The 11728-nt window shown below is 46.9% G+C and overlaps 1 protein-coding gene across 2 annotated transcripts in view; it reads left to right on the top strand.

Annotated features, from left to right (window-relative positions):
• Lipc (lipase C, hepatic type) overlaps positions 1-11205 on the top strand; it is a 124663-nt gene extending 113458 nt beyond the window's left edge. For both annotated transcript variants that reach the window (XM_055598111.1, XM_055598102.1), the window contains 3 exons: positions 4958-5075; positions 6456-6674; positions 11038-11205. In XM_055598111.1, the coding sequence (XP_055454086.1) occupies positions 4958-5075; positions 6456-6674; positions 11038-11149 (449 nt within the window). In that variant the 3' untranslated portion in view covers positions 11150-11205. The remainder of the gene's footprint in view (positions 1-4957; positions 5076-6455; positions 6675-11037) is intronic.
• The last annotated feature ends 523 nt before the right edge of the window (positions 11206-11728 follow it).

Genomic DNA, 11728 nt, shown 5'->3' with positions numbered 1-11728 from the left:
TGCATGCATGTGACTACATACATGAAGACAAAGAGACATGCATGCATCTACACTTATACTCGGCTGCCCGACCCACAAATGCATAAATGCGCGCACGCACACACGGACATGCACTCACTCCTGCGTCCCTCTCCTTTCTTCGGCCGCTCACGACACACGGAGAGCCACCCCGAGAAGGGCAGGTGTCCAGTCTTGTTGCGTCTGGGCATCAAGCAATGGGGCCCTAAGTCCTGACCTTAGATGCGGCTTCCAGAACAAGCACATACCGCCCCCCCCACACACACTTACAAAGTCCCTTGCCCCTCTTTTCTTTCCTTGCCCTGCTCTGGGTCAGTGAATCCCATCCCTCTGGGCTGTCCCCTGCCTCGGCACTCAGGACCACATCATCCTTGTGCCTTCAGTTCTCCAATGGTCAGTTTCCCTGAAGCATAGAAACAAATCCTTGGTGTGTCAGGAAAGCACTGGAGAGCTCATTTCTACATCTCAGTGTGGTGAAACCCACACCCAAATAGTAAAGCCTTTTGTGGTATTTGCAGAGAGGGTTGTAAGACTTCTGGAGACAGTAACATTTCACAGTGGACAAAAAAAGACAGGAAACAAATCATTTTCTTTTCACAAATTCTAGACCTGTGTTCACGATGGTTACCATGAGGAGAAACATTTGGGGGTTGGTTTCTTTTAATAAATGGCACTAATAGAGTCCACAGGAATGAGAGGATCCAGGTTTTTCATGGTGTGGACTCAACTCAGGCTTCTGCTTGAAGGGAGTCACCTCATCCCATTCCAGGTCAGCAGATCCCTTCAGGCCTTTTATCTACAAGACGGGAAATCATTTCCTGTCAGAACACAGGCTTATCTGGACTTTTTGAAGTCACAGGGTAATTTTTTTTTTTGGCCAAATCATTTTATTAACAACCCAATTAAACACATCATAAGGTAAGCAAGCAAAGCAGCCATGCTTCCCCCTTTAATCTTTGTAATTCTATCAGCATCTAAGAAAAATGCTTATACACATTCAAATAAGAGCCAATAATTAGTTCTTGGCTAGGACTGAACCCAGAGACCTACACATGCTAGACAGGCCCTCTCCCTGCTGAGCCATAACTCCACCTGAAAGGCTTTTTCATGTTGAGCTCATTTGACTTCAAGATTTCTCCAAAAGGTGACTGCATCCATACAGAGTCCCAGTGTAGACACGGGGTCGGCAGGAATGCTCTCTGAACACTGGTGGGCCCATCCTCATGGAGGAGATGGAGCCCTCTCAGCCAGGTCTGCTGTGAGCTCCCCAGGGAATGGCTCATTCAGCCACATCACACACACACACACACACACACACACACACACACACACACACGCTTGCTAGCCTTTGTTATCACTTCATTGTATTATATTATTTTAATTTAACTGTTTGGGATTTTTAAGCTGGTTGTGGTCCTTCTGCCTCAGCCTTCCAAGTCCTGGGCCTCCTGGCTTTCTGCCTTACTTGCCTCCTGACCAGTCCCACTCCCAGTAGCTACTCAGCTTGCCCTCGAAGGCTGTGTGAGCTCAAGAGGCCTTGATAAGACAGAGATCCCCAAACTGCAGCTTCCCAGATGCATTCCATCTCCTTCCATTGAGCACTTAGGAAAAGAAGAGACAAAAGCACATAGCCAATTTAGGGATAAGAAATTCTCACACCTAGTCAGGGCTGGACCTTCAGGAGACAGGAAGGAGGCCTCTGCTTTAGGGTTAGCCTGAGATGGATGTCACCAGTAGGGACAACCGCTTTCGCTCTGGGCTGCTTCGGGATCAAGCGTTCGCCATTGGTTTATTTCAAAGGGCACACACAGCTTGTAGGACACCAACACTGGGTGACAGGAGAAGGGTCTTCTTGTAACCAGAACTCCCGGCCTGGAGTTCTGCTCCACATTTCACTATCTAGATAACTGTAGATCTCTAAGCCCTGGTGCCCGTGTCTGAAATTGGTCAGGATCATCAGTGGAGGGCTCACCTGAGAAACAGGACCCTGCTGTCTGCTCTGTGGGGGTGGGGGAGGGAAGCTCTTCGAAGAGCAGGTCAGTAGAGAGGAAGTCAGCAGAGACTGCAGCATGACCTGAACACGATATTGGGGGGGGGGCATCGTGCAGAGGAAAGAACCTTGAGAGATTCCCAAAGAGCTAGGAGGAGGGGAGGAGTGGCTGATGCTGATTGGGATGGTGCAGCTGCTGCTGAATCAGCTTCAGGTCATGCAGGGGCAGAGGAAGGTCCCTGGCTTCACCCCGGTGCCCCAAGCCAACTAGCACTAAGAGAACCAAAAATGAGGGTTGAGGATGTGGCTTAGTTGGAAGAGAGCTTACCTAGCCCCTGGGTTCGATGCCCTCTACTGCATAAACTTGATGTGTTGGTGCACACCTGTAATCCCAGCACTTGGGAGGCAGAGGCAGAAGGATCAGAAGCTCAAGGCCAACCGCTGACACAAAGCAAGTTCAAACCTGCCTGGCAACATGAGACCCTGTCTCAGAAAACCAAAATTGAAAAAGAGAACTAAAAAAACAAGGCGGTAGGTGGGTAAGACCCTTAGCATTGGGGTGTAGCTTGATGTACCATGCCAGAGAAGCTTGTTTTCTTCTTCCTCTTGCAGCTGGGGGAGAGGGCCTTCAGTGCTGTGTGCCTCTCTATGGCTTTCTGACAAAGAACCCACTACACAGCCATGGATGAGTTCGGTCCTCTCGTGGCGATTTTACTCTGACAAGATTCCCTCCCCTGAGTCTGTGCTCAGGGAGCTAGAATACACACCCCGAAGCCCACCAGACATGGCAGACGGTGGCGGGTCTCAGTGCCAGCTCCTTCAAGGCCAGGGCTCTGTAGCTTCTTGCTCTCTTGATTGCTTTTTAAACGTTCTGAAAAGCAACTTTCCCCAGTAAGAGAATAATTAAAAGACTGCTGTGGGAGGTGTGGATCTTGGAGCAAAGCATCAACTCCACCTCCCTGCCCTCTCCAGGGGAAGTGGGTACAAGTTCTGGCAATATCCGGACTCCTGTGACCTCTGGGAACATGTGGATGCCCGCGCATCCTGTTGAAGACAGTTTGCTCTTTTGGACCATTGACAGTTTCATGCACTGCGATTCTAACTTTTGCTTTCCTTTCTTTTCATTTCTTTCATCAAGTGAAATTGCTTGAGAAGAGGTCTTTTAAAGTGTTTGTTTTATTTTTAACTTGGGGGGGAGGTGCAGAGGTGTATGTGAGCACCCATACGGGTACCCCTACAGGTACCCATGGAGGTCAGAAGAGGGTGTGGGATCCCTGGAGTTAGAGGCAGTTGTGAGCACTGAGAATCAAACTTGGGTCCTCTGCAAGAGCAATGCGTGCTCTAAACTCCTGAGCTATCTCTTCAGCTCTCTCGCTGGCTCTTGAAAAAAATGTATCTTTTAATGGCTTCTAAGAGTAAATCAAATGGTTGGGCACAAGATCTCAGAGTCAACTATCCAGCTTCAGTCATTGGTCACAAGAAGGTGAGCAATGCCCACCACTTCCTAGAAGCCTCAGTTTCTTCCTTCAGAAGATGACAGTGCAAGGAAGATAAAGCCAGCACTGGAGAAACCATGTGAAGACAATTAAGGCCATTGCAGGAGAAGCCCCAGCCTCTGTGATTCAGCAAAGCCTGGGCAGTTACCAAGACTGTAATGGCAGGGCGCAGCAACCTGCTCCTGTCTCCCCAGCTACTCAAGAGGCTGAGGCAGGAGGATCACCTGAGTCCAGGAGCCCAAGGCTAGCCTGGCTAACATAACAAAAGCCCATCTCAGAAATGAGTTATCATTTTGCCAGTGTTGACTGCTTAAGGTGTTCCTGGTTTCTTTTTATTTATATGTTTGTTTTATTGGATTTTCGAGAAAAGATCTCTCTGTAGTCCTGGCTATCCTGGAGCTTGCTATGTAGACCAGGTTAGCCTCACACAGAGATTCTCCTTCCTCTGCCTCCCTAATGCTGGGATTAAAGGAGTGCACCATCACATCCTGACGTGGTATATTATTGGTTAAGTAATTATTCTGACTTTTTAAAAATTTAAATCTCTTTTTACATTTCACCTTTTTTCTTGGGATGTATAGCAGCTATTGAGAGGGGAGCTATCATTCCCGGAGTATAAGCATTTAAAAGTTCAGCTGCTGGAGCTAGGCCGTCTGGGCTCACATCTCTGAGATGCTACTGTGTGACATTCAGAAAGTTACCGAACCTGTGTGCCGAACATTCCTCCATAAAATGAAATAATAAGAGTATCAATGGATGTGAGGGCTAAATGAGATATAGCTGCAAGGCGCCTGGTGAAACACCCAAGGTTCTGCTCACTAGCCCCAATACCATACCATGGGGCGGAACATGCAGCCAACACCAAGTCGTCCCTATAGTGGAAGGCTCAACTGAAAATCTATAGCTCTGGGAAATCCATGAGTGCTCAGGGATACGCCCAACTCCATCTTGGAGCAGCACAAGAGGCCAACCCCCTGCCTCTTACTTTGTCCACATCCCATTTAAACTTCCCCCTCTGCATTTTTAATTTTTAAAAAGAATAAGAATTTAAATTTGTAATCCCGATATAAATAGTTGGGCAGGGGATTGTACTGTGGAGACCGAAGCAGGAAGATCATGAGTCTGAATCCAGCCCGGGCTTTAGAACAAGATCGTGTTTCATTTGAAACATGTACTTAGTTGGTAGAGAGCTGGCCTAGCAGGTATAAAGTCCTGGGTTCGATCCCCAGCACTGAATAAGCCAGGTGTGGTGGAGCATGCCTACGATCCTAGCACTCAGGGAGGGGAAGCAGAAGGATCAGAAGTTCAAGGTCATCCTCAGCTACAGCCAGTTCAAGGCCAGCCTAGGCTACATGAGACCATTGTCTCAAAATAAGACCGAAAAAAAAAAAAGTCTTACTTAATTTTTTTCTCCTCCCCATCTCTGCCCCTTTCTTCCCTCCTCTGCCTCTAGTTTATCATTACCAGTTCAAGATCCAGTTCACCAATCAAATTGAGAAGCCAGGGGAGCCCACTTTTACCATGTCTCTGCTGGGAACCAAAGGAGAAATGAAGAAAATTCCCATCACACTGTAAGTAGCAGTGTGGCCCCATCTGTGGTGACGGCACATTGGTTTCTCTGTGTCACAGGCTCCAGACAGACTCCACTTCTCAATGGGCACATCCCACTGTGGCTGCCCCAAACCTGCTGGTCAACAGGACACTTATACGATCCTATCGTTCTCATGGAGGCTCGGGCTCACCCAGCTCAGGGCAGGGACTCTGTGACTGTGATGGGGCAATTGTCCTGTGAGCAGACAAAAGCCAGAGGTGTGCAATGCAGACAAGGCCCTGGGAGGGGAGGAGGTGTGAGAGAGGACAGGGGTCCTCACAAAGACGCCTGAGCACATTTCCGGTGAGTTCAGGAAAACATGCCCAGAAACAGAACCGAAATGATTCCCCTCATCACAGGTGTGCAAACTCAGTCATCCAGGAGTACCATTCCAACTCTCACCTCTGCCCCATGGCATAGTTGCTCACACTAGCAGACCCACAATGCCTCAGTCAGAGACTCACTAGCTTTCACAGCCAGAAAATGACTAGGACTCTTTTTGGCATCTCAGCCCTCCTCATGGACTCGCTGGGGAAGGGATGTGAGCTGACCAGGAACAACTCTTGGCTTCCTAAAGATTGTCCCCATCTTGACACTTTTCACTGCAGTGCTGTTCAGGGAGGGCCTGCTGTGGGATTTACCCTTGGGGCAGATGCTGACAGCCCCGCAGCTGGGTAGATACCCATGCCATCTTTACCACGCTTGGCAGAAGGAGCTGAGATGAGCAACACCGGAGAACTCTCCATGCAATTTGCCTCACCGAGACCCAGTGTTACTTCTGTACTGTGAATAATTTCTCCTAAGAGATTGTTCTGGGTCATAGAAAGGGCACTGAGCTGGCTTCTCTCTTTCGATGGTAGGGTACTGTGTGGTTTTGGAGACCAGTAAGCAAAACTAGTAATGGTTCCTCACAGCGTACTTCAGTCTTGCTGAGGTCAGTGGAATCCTTGCCTATTTTTTTTTTCTTTCCTGTTAATGGATGGTTTTGTTTAGATTGAGTGAGTCCTTCTCCTGGGGAGAAAAAAAAAAAAAAAGTATGGTATGAGGTGTCTGTGTGAATAAGCCACAGAGAATGTACAGATTCATCACCCAAGCCCACCAAGCTAAAAGACGTTAACTCTATTGATTGACAGCAAAAATATCCCAGATCCTTTTGGATGTGATCGTATAAAAAATAGTATGGTTTCCTGATTTTGTTTTGGGGGAAACCATTTGTAGCCTGTCATACCTACTGCCAATGTTGTCTATTGGAAATGCAACAAAAATGCTCCAAAGTGACTCAGGTACCCTGAAGTGTGCCTCAGTGTCACTTGGGTGCTACAGTTAAGCTGAGTTAACTGCTTTCCTTTGTATTTTCAAGGGGCGAAGGAATTGCCAGAAATAAAACCTATTCCTTCCTTATCACGCTGGACAAAGACATTGGCCAGTTGATAGTGATCAAGTTCAAGTGGGAAAACAGTGCGGTATGGACCAACGTCTGGAACACAGTGCAGACCATCATGCCATGGGGCATGGAACCTCACTACTCAGGCCTCATTCTGAAGACCATCTGGGTCAAAGCTGGAGAGACACAGCAAAGGTGACAGCAACATCTTACTCTGTGCCTACAGGTTCCAAGCGGCTTCCCAACTCAGCCTCCCCTCAGTCACAGGAAGTGGGTACCATGATGCCCTAGTGATGGGCACAGGGAAGACATGGGGCCCTCCCTTGTTCACCTGGCCCAAGGTGGAAGAGAAGGATGAACACTAAGGCCTTGTGATGGCTTGGCCAGCTTCTTCCCATCTGTGGCTATCACCGGCTACTTCCTCTGGAGTCTGCGGCTTCACAGAGCCCAGGGTGCAGGCAGGGCACTGGGAAAGGACTGCTTGGAGCTATTCATTCTGCTTTGCTTAAAGGCCTCAGAGACTGCAACCCCCAAATCTCCCCCTCCTCGCTCTTCCTTATCTCTTCTCTCTCTCTCCTTCCCTCTCCCCCTCTCTGTCTCTCTGTGTGTCTCTTTTTCTCTCTGTGTCTTTGTTTTTTTCTCTTTGTCTCTGTCACTCTAATGTACTTCTCTGTCTGTGTGTGTCTCTTTTTCTCTGTGATAATTGTGTCTGCTTCTTTTTTTCTGTTTCTCTTTGTTTCTCTGTCTCTGTCATTCTGTGTCTCTCTGTCTCTCTGTTCTTCCCTTTCTCCTTCTTTGTCTCTCCCTCCCTTTCTCCCTTCATCCCTTTTTTCGCCTTAGGTGTCAAAGAGTCACTGGGGAAGTTTATTATAAACATGCAGAGTCCTTGAACCCACATGCAGAGTTTCTGACCCAGTGTCTTGGAAGAGACCTAGAATCCCAAGGAAGCTTGAGAAGAACAGTGTGACCCCCTAAGAAATGCCACATTTTGTGTCATCTCTCCTTGCCCCAAAGTTTCTGGAGACAAGAAAGGGTTGGGAAGTAGGAGTAGGAAAAGAAGAAAAGGAAGTATAGTCCAGTGGTGCTTACAGACTTAGCAGAGATGAAGGATGCTCAACACACTTTGCCATGGCAACCACACTTTCCTGTAGCTTTGTGTTCTCCGTGGCAGGAAACTTCTGTGCTTCTAAAGGCCCTTTTCTAGCTCTGTCCTCTGTATTCAAGAAATTCACCTCTTATCTCCCGCCTTCCTTCTAGGAAATCCACTTCCCTTTTGGCTTAGAAAAAAATGGCAAACAGTAGGCTGCTCCCCTCTGAACCTCCTGCCTCCCTCAGCTTCAGTTTTCACTGCCTGGAGCCTGCCCGTGGCTCCAGTCCCTTATGCAACTGTGCTGTGAGATCTTATCTCCCGGGAATGCAAAATCATAGTGTTGCTGAAAGCATCCTTCACAGCTGTCAAATGACCTCCACGTGATCACTCTGAGAAAATTAAACTGCTTCTCCTTCTCACACCCTTGGATATTCTTGTAAGACTTTGAGGACCCCTTAGGCCCACAAGCCCTTCTGAGCACTGCCCCTCTCAGTATTCTCTTAGCTAGAGATAGTGCTCACTTAGGTGGCTGTTCACTGTGGCGGTCTATGTGCCTTGCCCTAAACACCACACCGCTGTCTACACGGATGCACACCTCCTGGCACTGAAGAAGGAGAGAGAAGATGGAAAAGGCTTAGTGAGCTCCCAAACTGCAAGGGACAGGGGACAGAGTGAACTTAACATTAATCTCACATGAGCTACCGAGAGTTTGGGCCTAGATCTGCCTTGCTTGGGTCAGATTCACTGCCCCTCTCTTGGTGGTATAGTGTTTTAAGTAGTGCCTTCCTCCATCAGTCTTGGATCCATCAGTCTGATTTTCTCTAGCCCAGGTTAGCAGAATTGCAACAGGAGTTATTAATATAGGAGAACATAAGTTCCTGTCTCCGGGTCATAGGATGTACATGCTTGAAAGGGGCGGAGGAAGCTCGGGAAATAGCCAAGTCAACCACCCGCTAGCCCTATAACCACAAAGACCCACATAAGTGGCATGAACTTGTCATCCCCAGATTAATGAGACACTCTCAAAAGAACGCGATGGACAGTGTCTGAAGAATGATGCTCGAGGTTCTCTGTCCTCCACATGTGCACTTGTACCTGCATGCACACGTACGAACAAATGGCACACACATAAAGGAACAAAAAGAGGGTAGGAACCCAGGAGCTACAGCCTCTATAGTTTTCCAAGTTGTAAATACCCTATATGTTTACACATATAGGGTACCACATGACCCTGGGGGGGTTGCCTCCAAGTTCCTGAGCTGTGGCTTTCGGCATAAGACCCCAGGACGTCATTGGGAAAGCAAGATAAATTAACTTTGCTGATGGTGTGCGCCATCCAAAGGTCTCTTCAGTCTTAGTGAACCTCCAGATCTGTCAGAATGCAAGTCCTGCCTCAGCAGGCCTGAGTGGGACCCCGGATTCCTCATTTCCAACAAGTTCCAAGGTGCTACTGTGTCAATCTGTGGACTTTGAATACCACGATCCCAGGTATATCGAGTAGCATAGAACAACTAAAGACAGGTAACTCGGGTTGTAGATACCTGGACTGGTTGCTGCAGGCTTTAAAGGGACCATCGGCATCCCCAGGAGACAGGCAGTGAGCTAAGCATCGTGGCTGGCAGAGTCACTCAAAAAATCTGTGTTGGATCAGTCCTATTTCATAGCTCACCGGCTGTATAGCCTCAGGTAATAACTCCACCTTTGAAAGACCGGAGTCCGTAGGACAAATGGAAATCACACTGCCTGTCTCACAGGACCAATGTTTAGTACCTTTGGTAAACCAAAGTCCAGAGTCAAACACAAAACCCTATACTCTCAACCACTCTTCTAAATGCAAAGGATAAAAGAAAAAGTAGGTTAAGTGACTCGCCCTGTGCCTCAAGGGGACATGTCTCAGTTAGGTCTCTACTGCTGTGACAAAGACCGTGACCAAAAGCACCTGGTGGAGGACAGGGTATACTTCACCTTATGCTTCCAGGTAACAGTCCTTCACAAGGGAGGCCAGGGCAGGAACTCAAGGCAGAATTCTGGAGGCAGGCACTGAAGCAGAAGCCGCAGAGGAGTGCTACCTACTGGCTTGCTCACCCTGCTTCCCTGTCCCATCCACAATCAACTGCTCAAGGGTGGTTCTGTCCCAAATGATCTGTGCCCCCACATATGGATCATCAATACAGAAAATGCCCCGCAGGCTTGCCCACATACCAAACTCATGGAGGCGTTTTCTCAATTAAGAATCCCTCTTCCCAGATATGTCTAGGTTTGTGTCAAGTAACAAACCAACTATCCTAGTGAGGTTTGTGGTGAGATGAAGAGAAAGAACAGAAAAACAGGAGTAATGAGAGTTGGTTGGTAGAAATATAGAAAAAGAACACTCTCGAAAACAACGAACGGGGTTGGGGCTGTAGCTCGTGGGTAAAGCGCTTGCCTTGTATGCATGAAGCGCTAAGCTTGATCCCAGGCACCATGAAAAGTTGGCATGGGTGGCCCATGCCTGTGGATCCCAGGAATCAGGAGGAGGCCATAGGAGAATCGAGAGTTCAAGGTCATCCTTGGCCCATAGTGAGTTTGAGGGCACCCTGAGCTCTATGAGATCCTGGCCTAGGGAAAAAAAATAATCTTAAATTACATTTTCTTAACTTAAAAAGTCTGACTGATTTACTCTACCTTAGGTATAATAAAAAATATATATATAAAAACAAAAATTCTCTGTGACAATAGATCAGATCGACAGATACGTAGATAGATAGATAGATAGATAGATAGATAGATAGATAGATAGATAGATAGATGAGAGATGGGTAGATGGATGGACAGATAGCTAGATGGATAATAAATAGGTGGGTAGACATGTAGATCAATAGATAGACCAGAGGATGGATGGATGCATGGAAGGATAGAAGGATAAGTGGGTAGATGAATAGGTAAAAGGATAGAGGATAGATAGGTAGACAGACAGACAGACAGACTTGAAGTTAGCATAAACAGCACTCTTATGCCAAAATAATGGTCAAAGCACCAGATGTTTGGTTTCCTGCAGACATACCCCAAGAGAGCTAGTGTCAGCATCAGTAGGCAGAAGGCAGGGGCTGCAGGGTCAAATTAGCAAGGCTGAACCCTGGGAAACTGGGCCTGCTCAGGAAGTTGAGGAGCTGTGGATGCCTGTCCTGGAGTAGAGGCAATGTCCTGAGAGAAACACCCCTCACCCTCAAGGTTTTGAAGAGCTGTTACTAGAAAAAACAAGGAAGCCAGCCCCTGGGGTGTCGGTGTAGGACCCTCTGAGGATTGCTTTCACCCACTCAAGCTTTATTTTTCTCTGAAGTTATAAAAACACATTCAAACCCAAGAATCCAAGGTAAAAAAAAAATCATATCGTATGCATTTTAAAGCTGGACTAGTATTTGATAAAAGATGAGACACTCCAATAAGCCCCATCAAAACACCATGTTTGTTTGTTTGTTTTCTATTCAGAATGACATTTTGCCCTGAAAATGTGGAGGATCTACAACTTCACCCCACCCAGGAGAAAGTCTTTGTGAAATGTGAACTGAACTCTAAAAGACTGAAGCCAAAGGGCAGATGAGTCAAAGAGACCCATGCACAAAATGAATAAATAAATAAAGTAAACCTTATTCTTTATCTGTAATGGTCGTCTTATTCAGAAGCCAAAATTACACAGAGGATCATGCATAAATTTAAATAAAGCTTATATGAGAAGGAGAAAGTGTTTTGCTGTTATAAATTACGCTTTCGAACTATATTGCCTCAGCAGGTAAAGGAGCTTCCAACTCTGCTCCCCCTGGGACCCACATGGTCAAAAGAAGGAACAGACTTTAACAAATTGTCCTCTGACCTCAGGTACTTGGACACACACACACACACACACACACACACACACACACACACACGCACTAAATGTAAAAACTGCCTTAAAGCTGAGCTTAAGCACTATGTATTAGTATTTATATTAGTACATTAAAAATGTCTTAATTTTCTCTGATCAGATGTTAATCTATGTAAATAAGTTCAAACGAAAGAGCCATTTTAGACATGTTATTCTCGCTGACAATATATTTCACAGTTAAGTCCATTTCCCCATATTTCCTTGCTGTTTTTTTCTGACCAATTTAAAAACCATGTAGGGAAAACACTTCTTTAGTAC

This window comes from Psammomys obesus, unplaced genomic scaffold (assembly GCF_907164565.1).
Source record: "Psammomys obesus unplaced genomic scaffold, mPsaObe1.curated_primary_1811, whole genome shotgun sequence".
Lineage (NCBI taxonomy): Eukaryota > Metazoa > Chordata > Mammalia > Rodentia > Muridae > Psammomys > Psammomys obesus.
The sequence above is the reverse complement of the archived record's forward strand: the minus strand, read 5'-3'. Positions and strand labels throughout refer to the sequence as shown.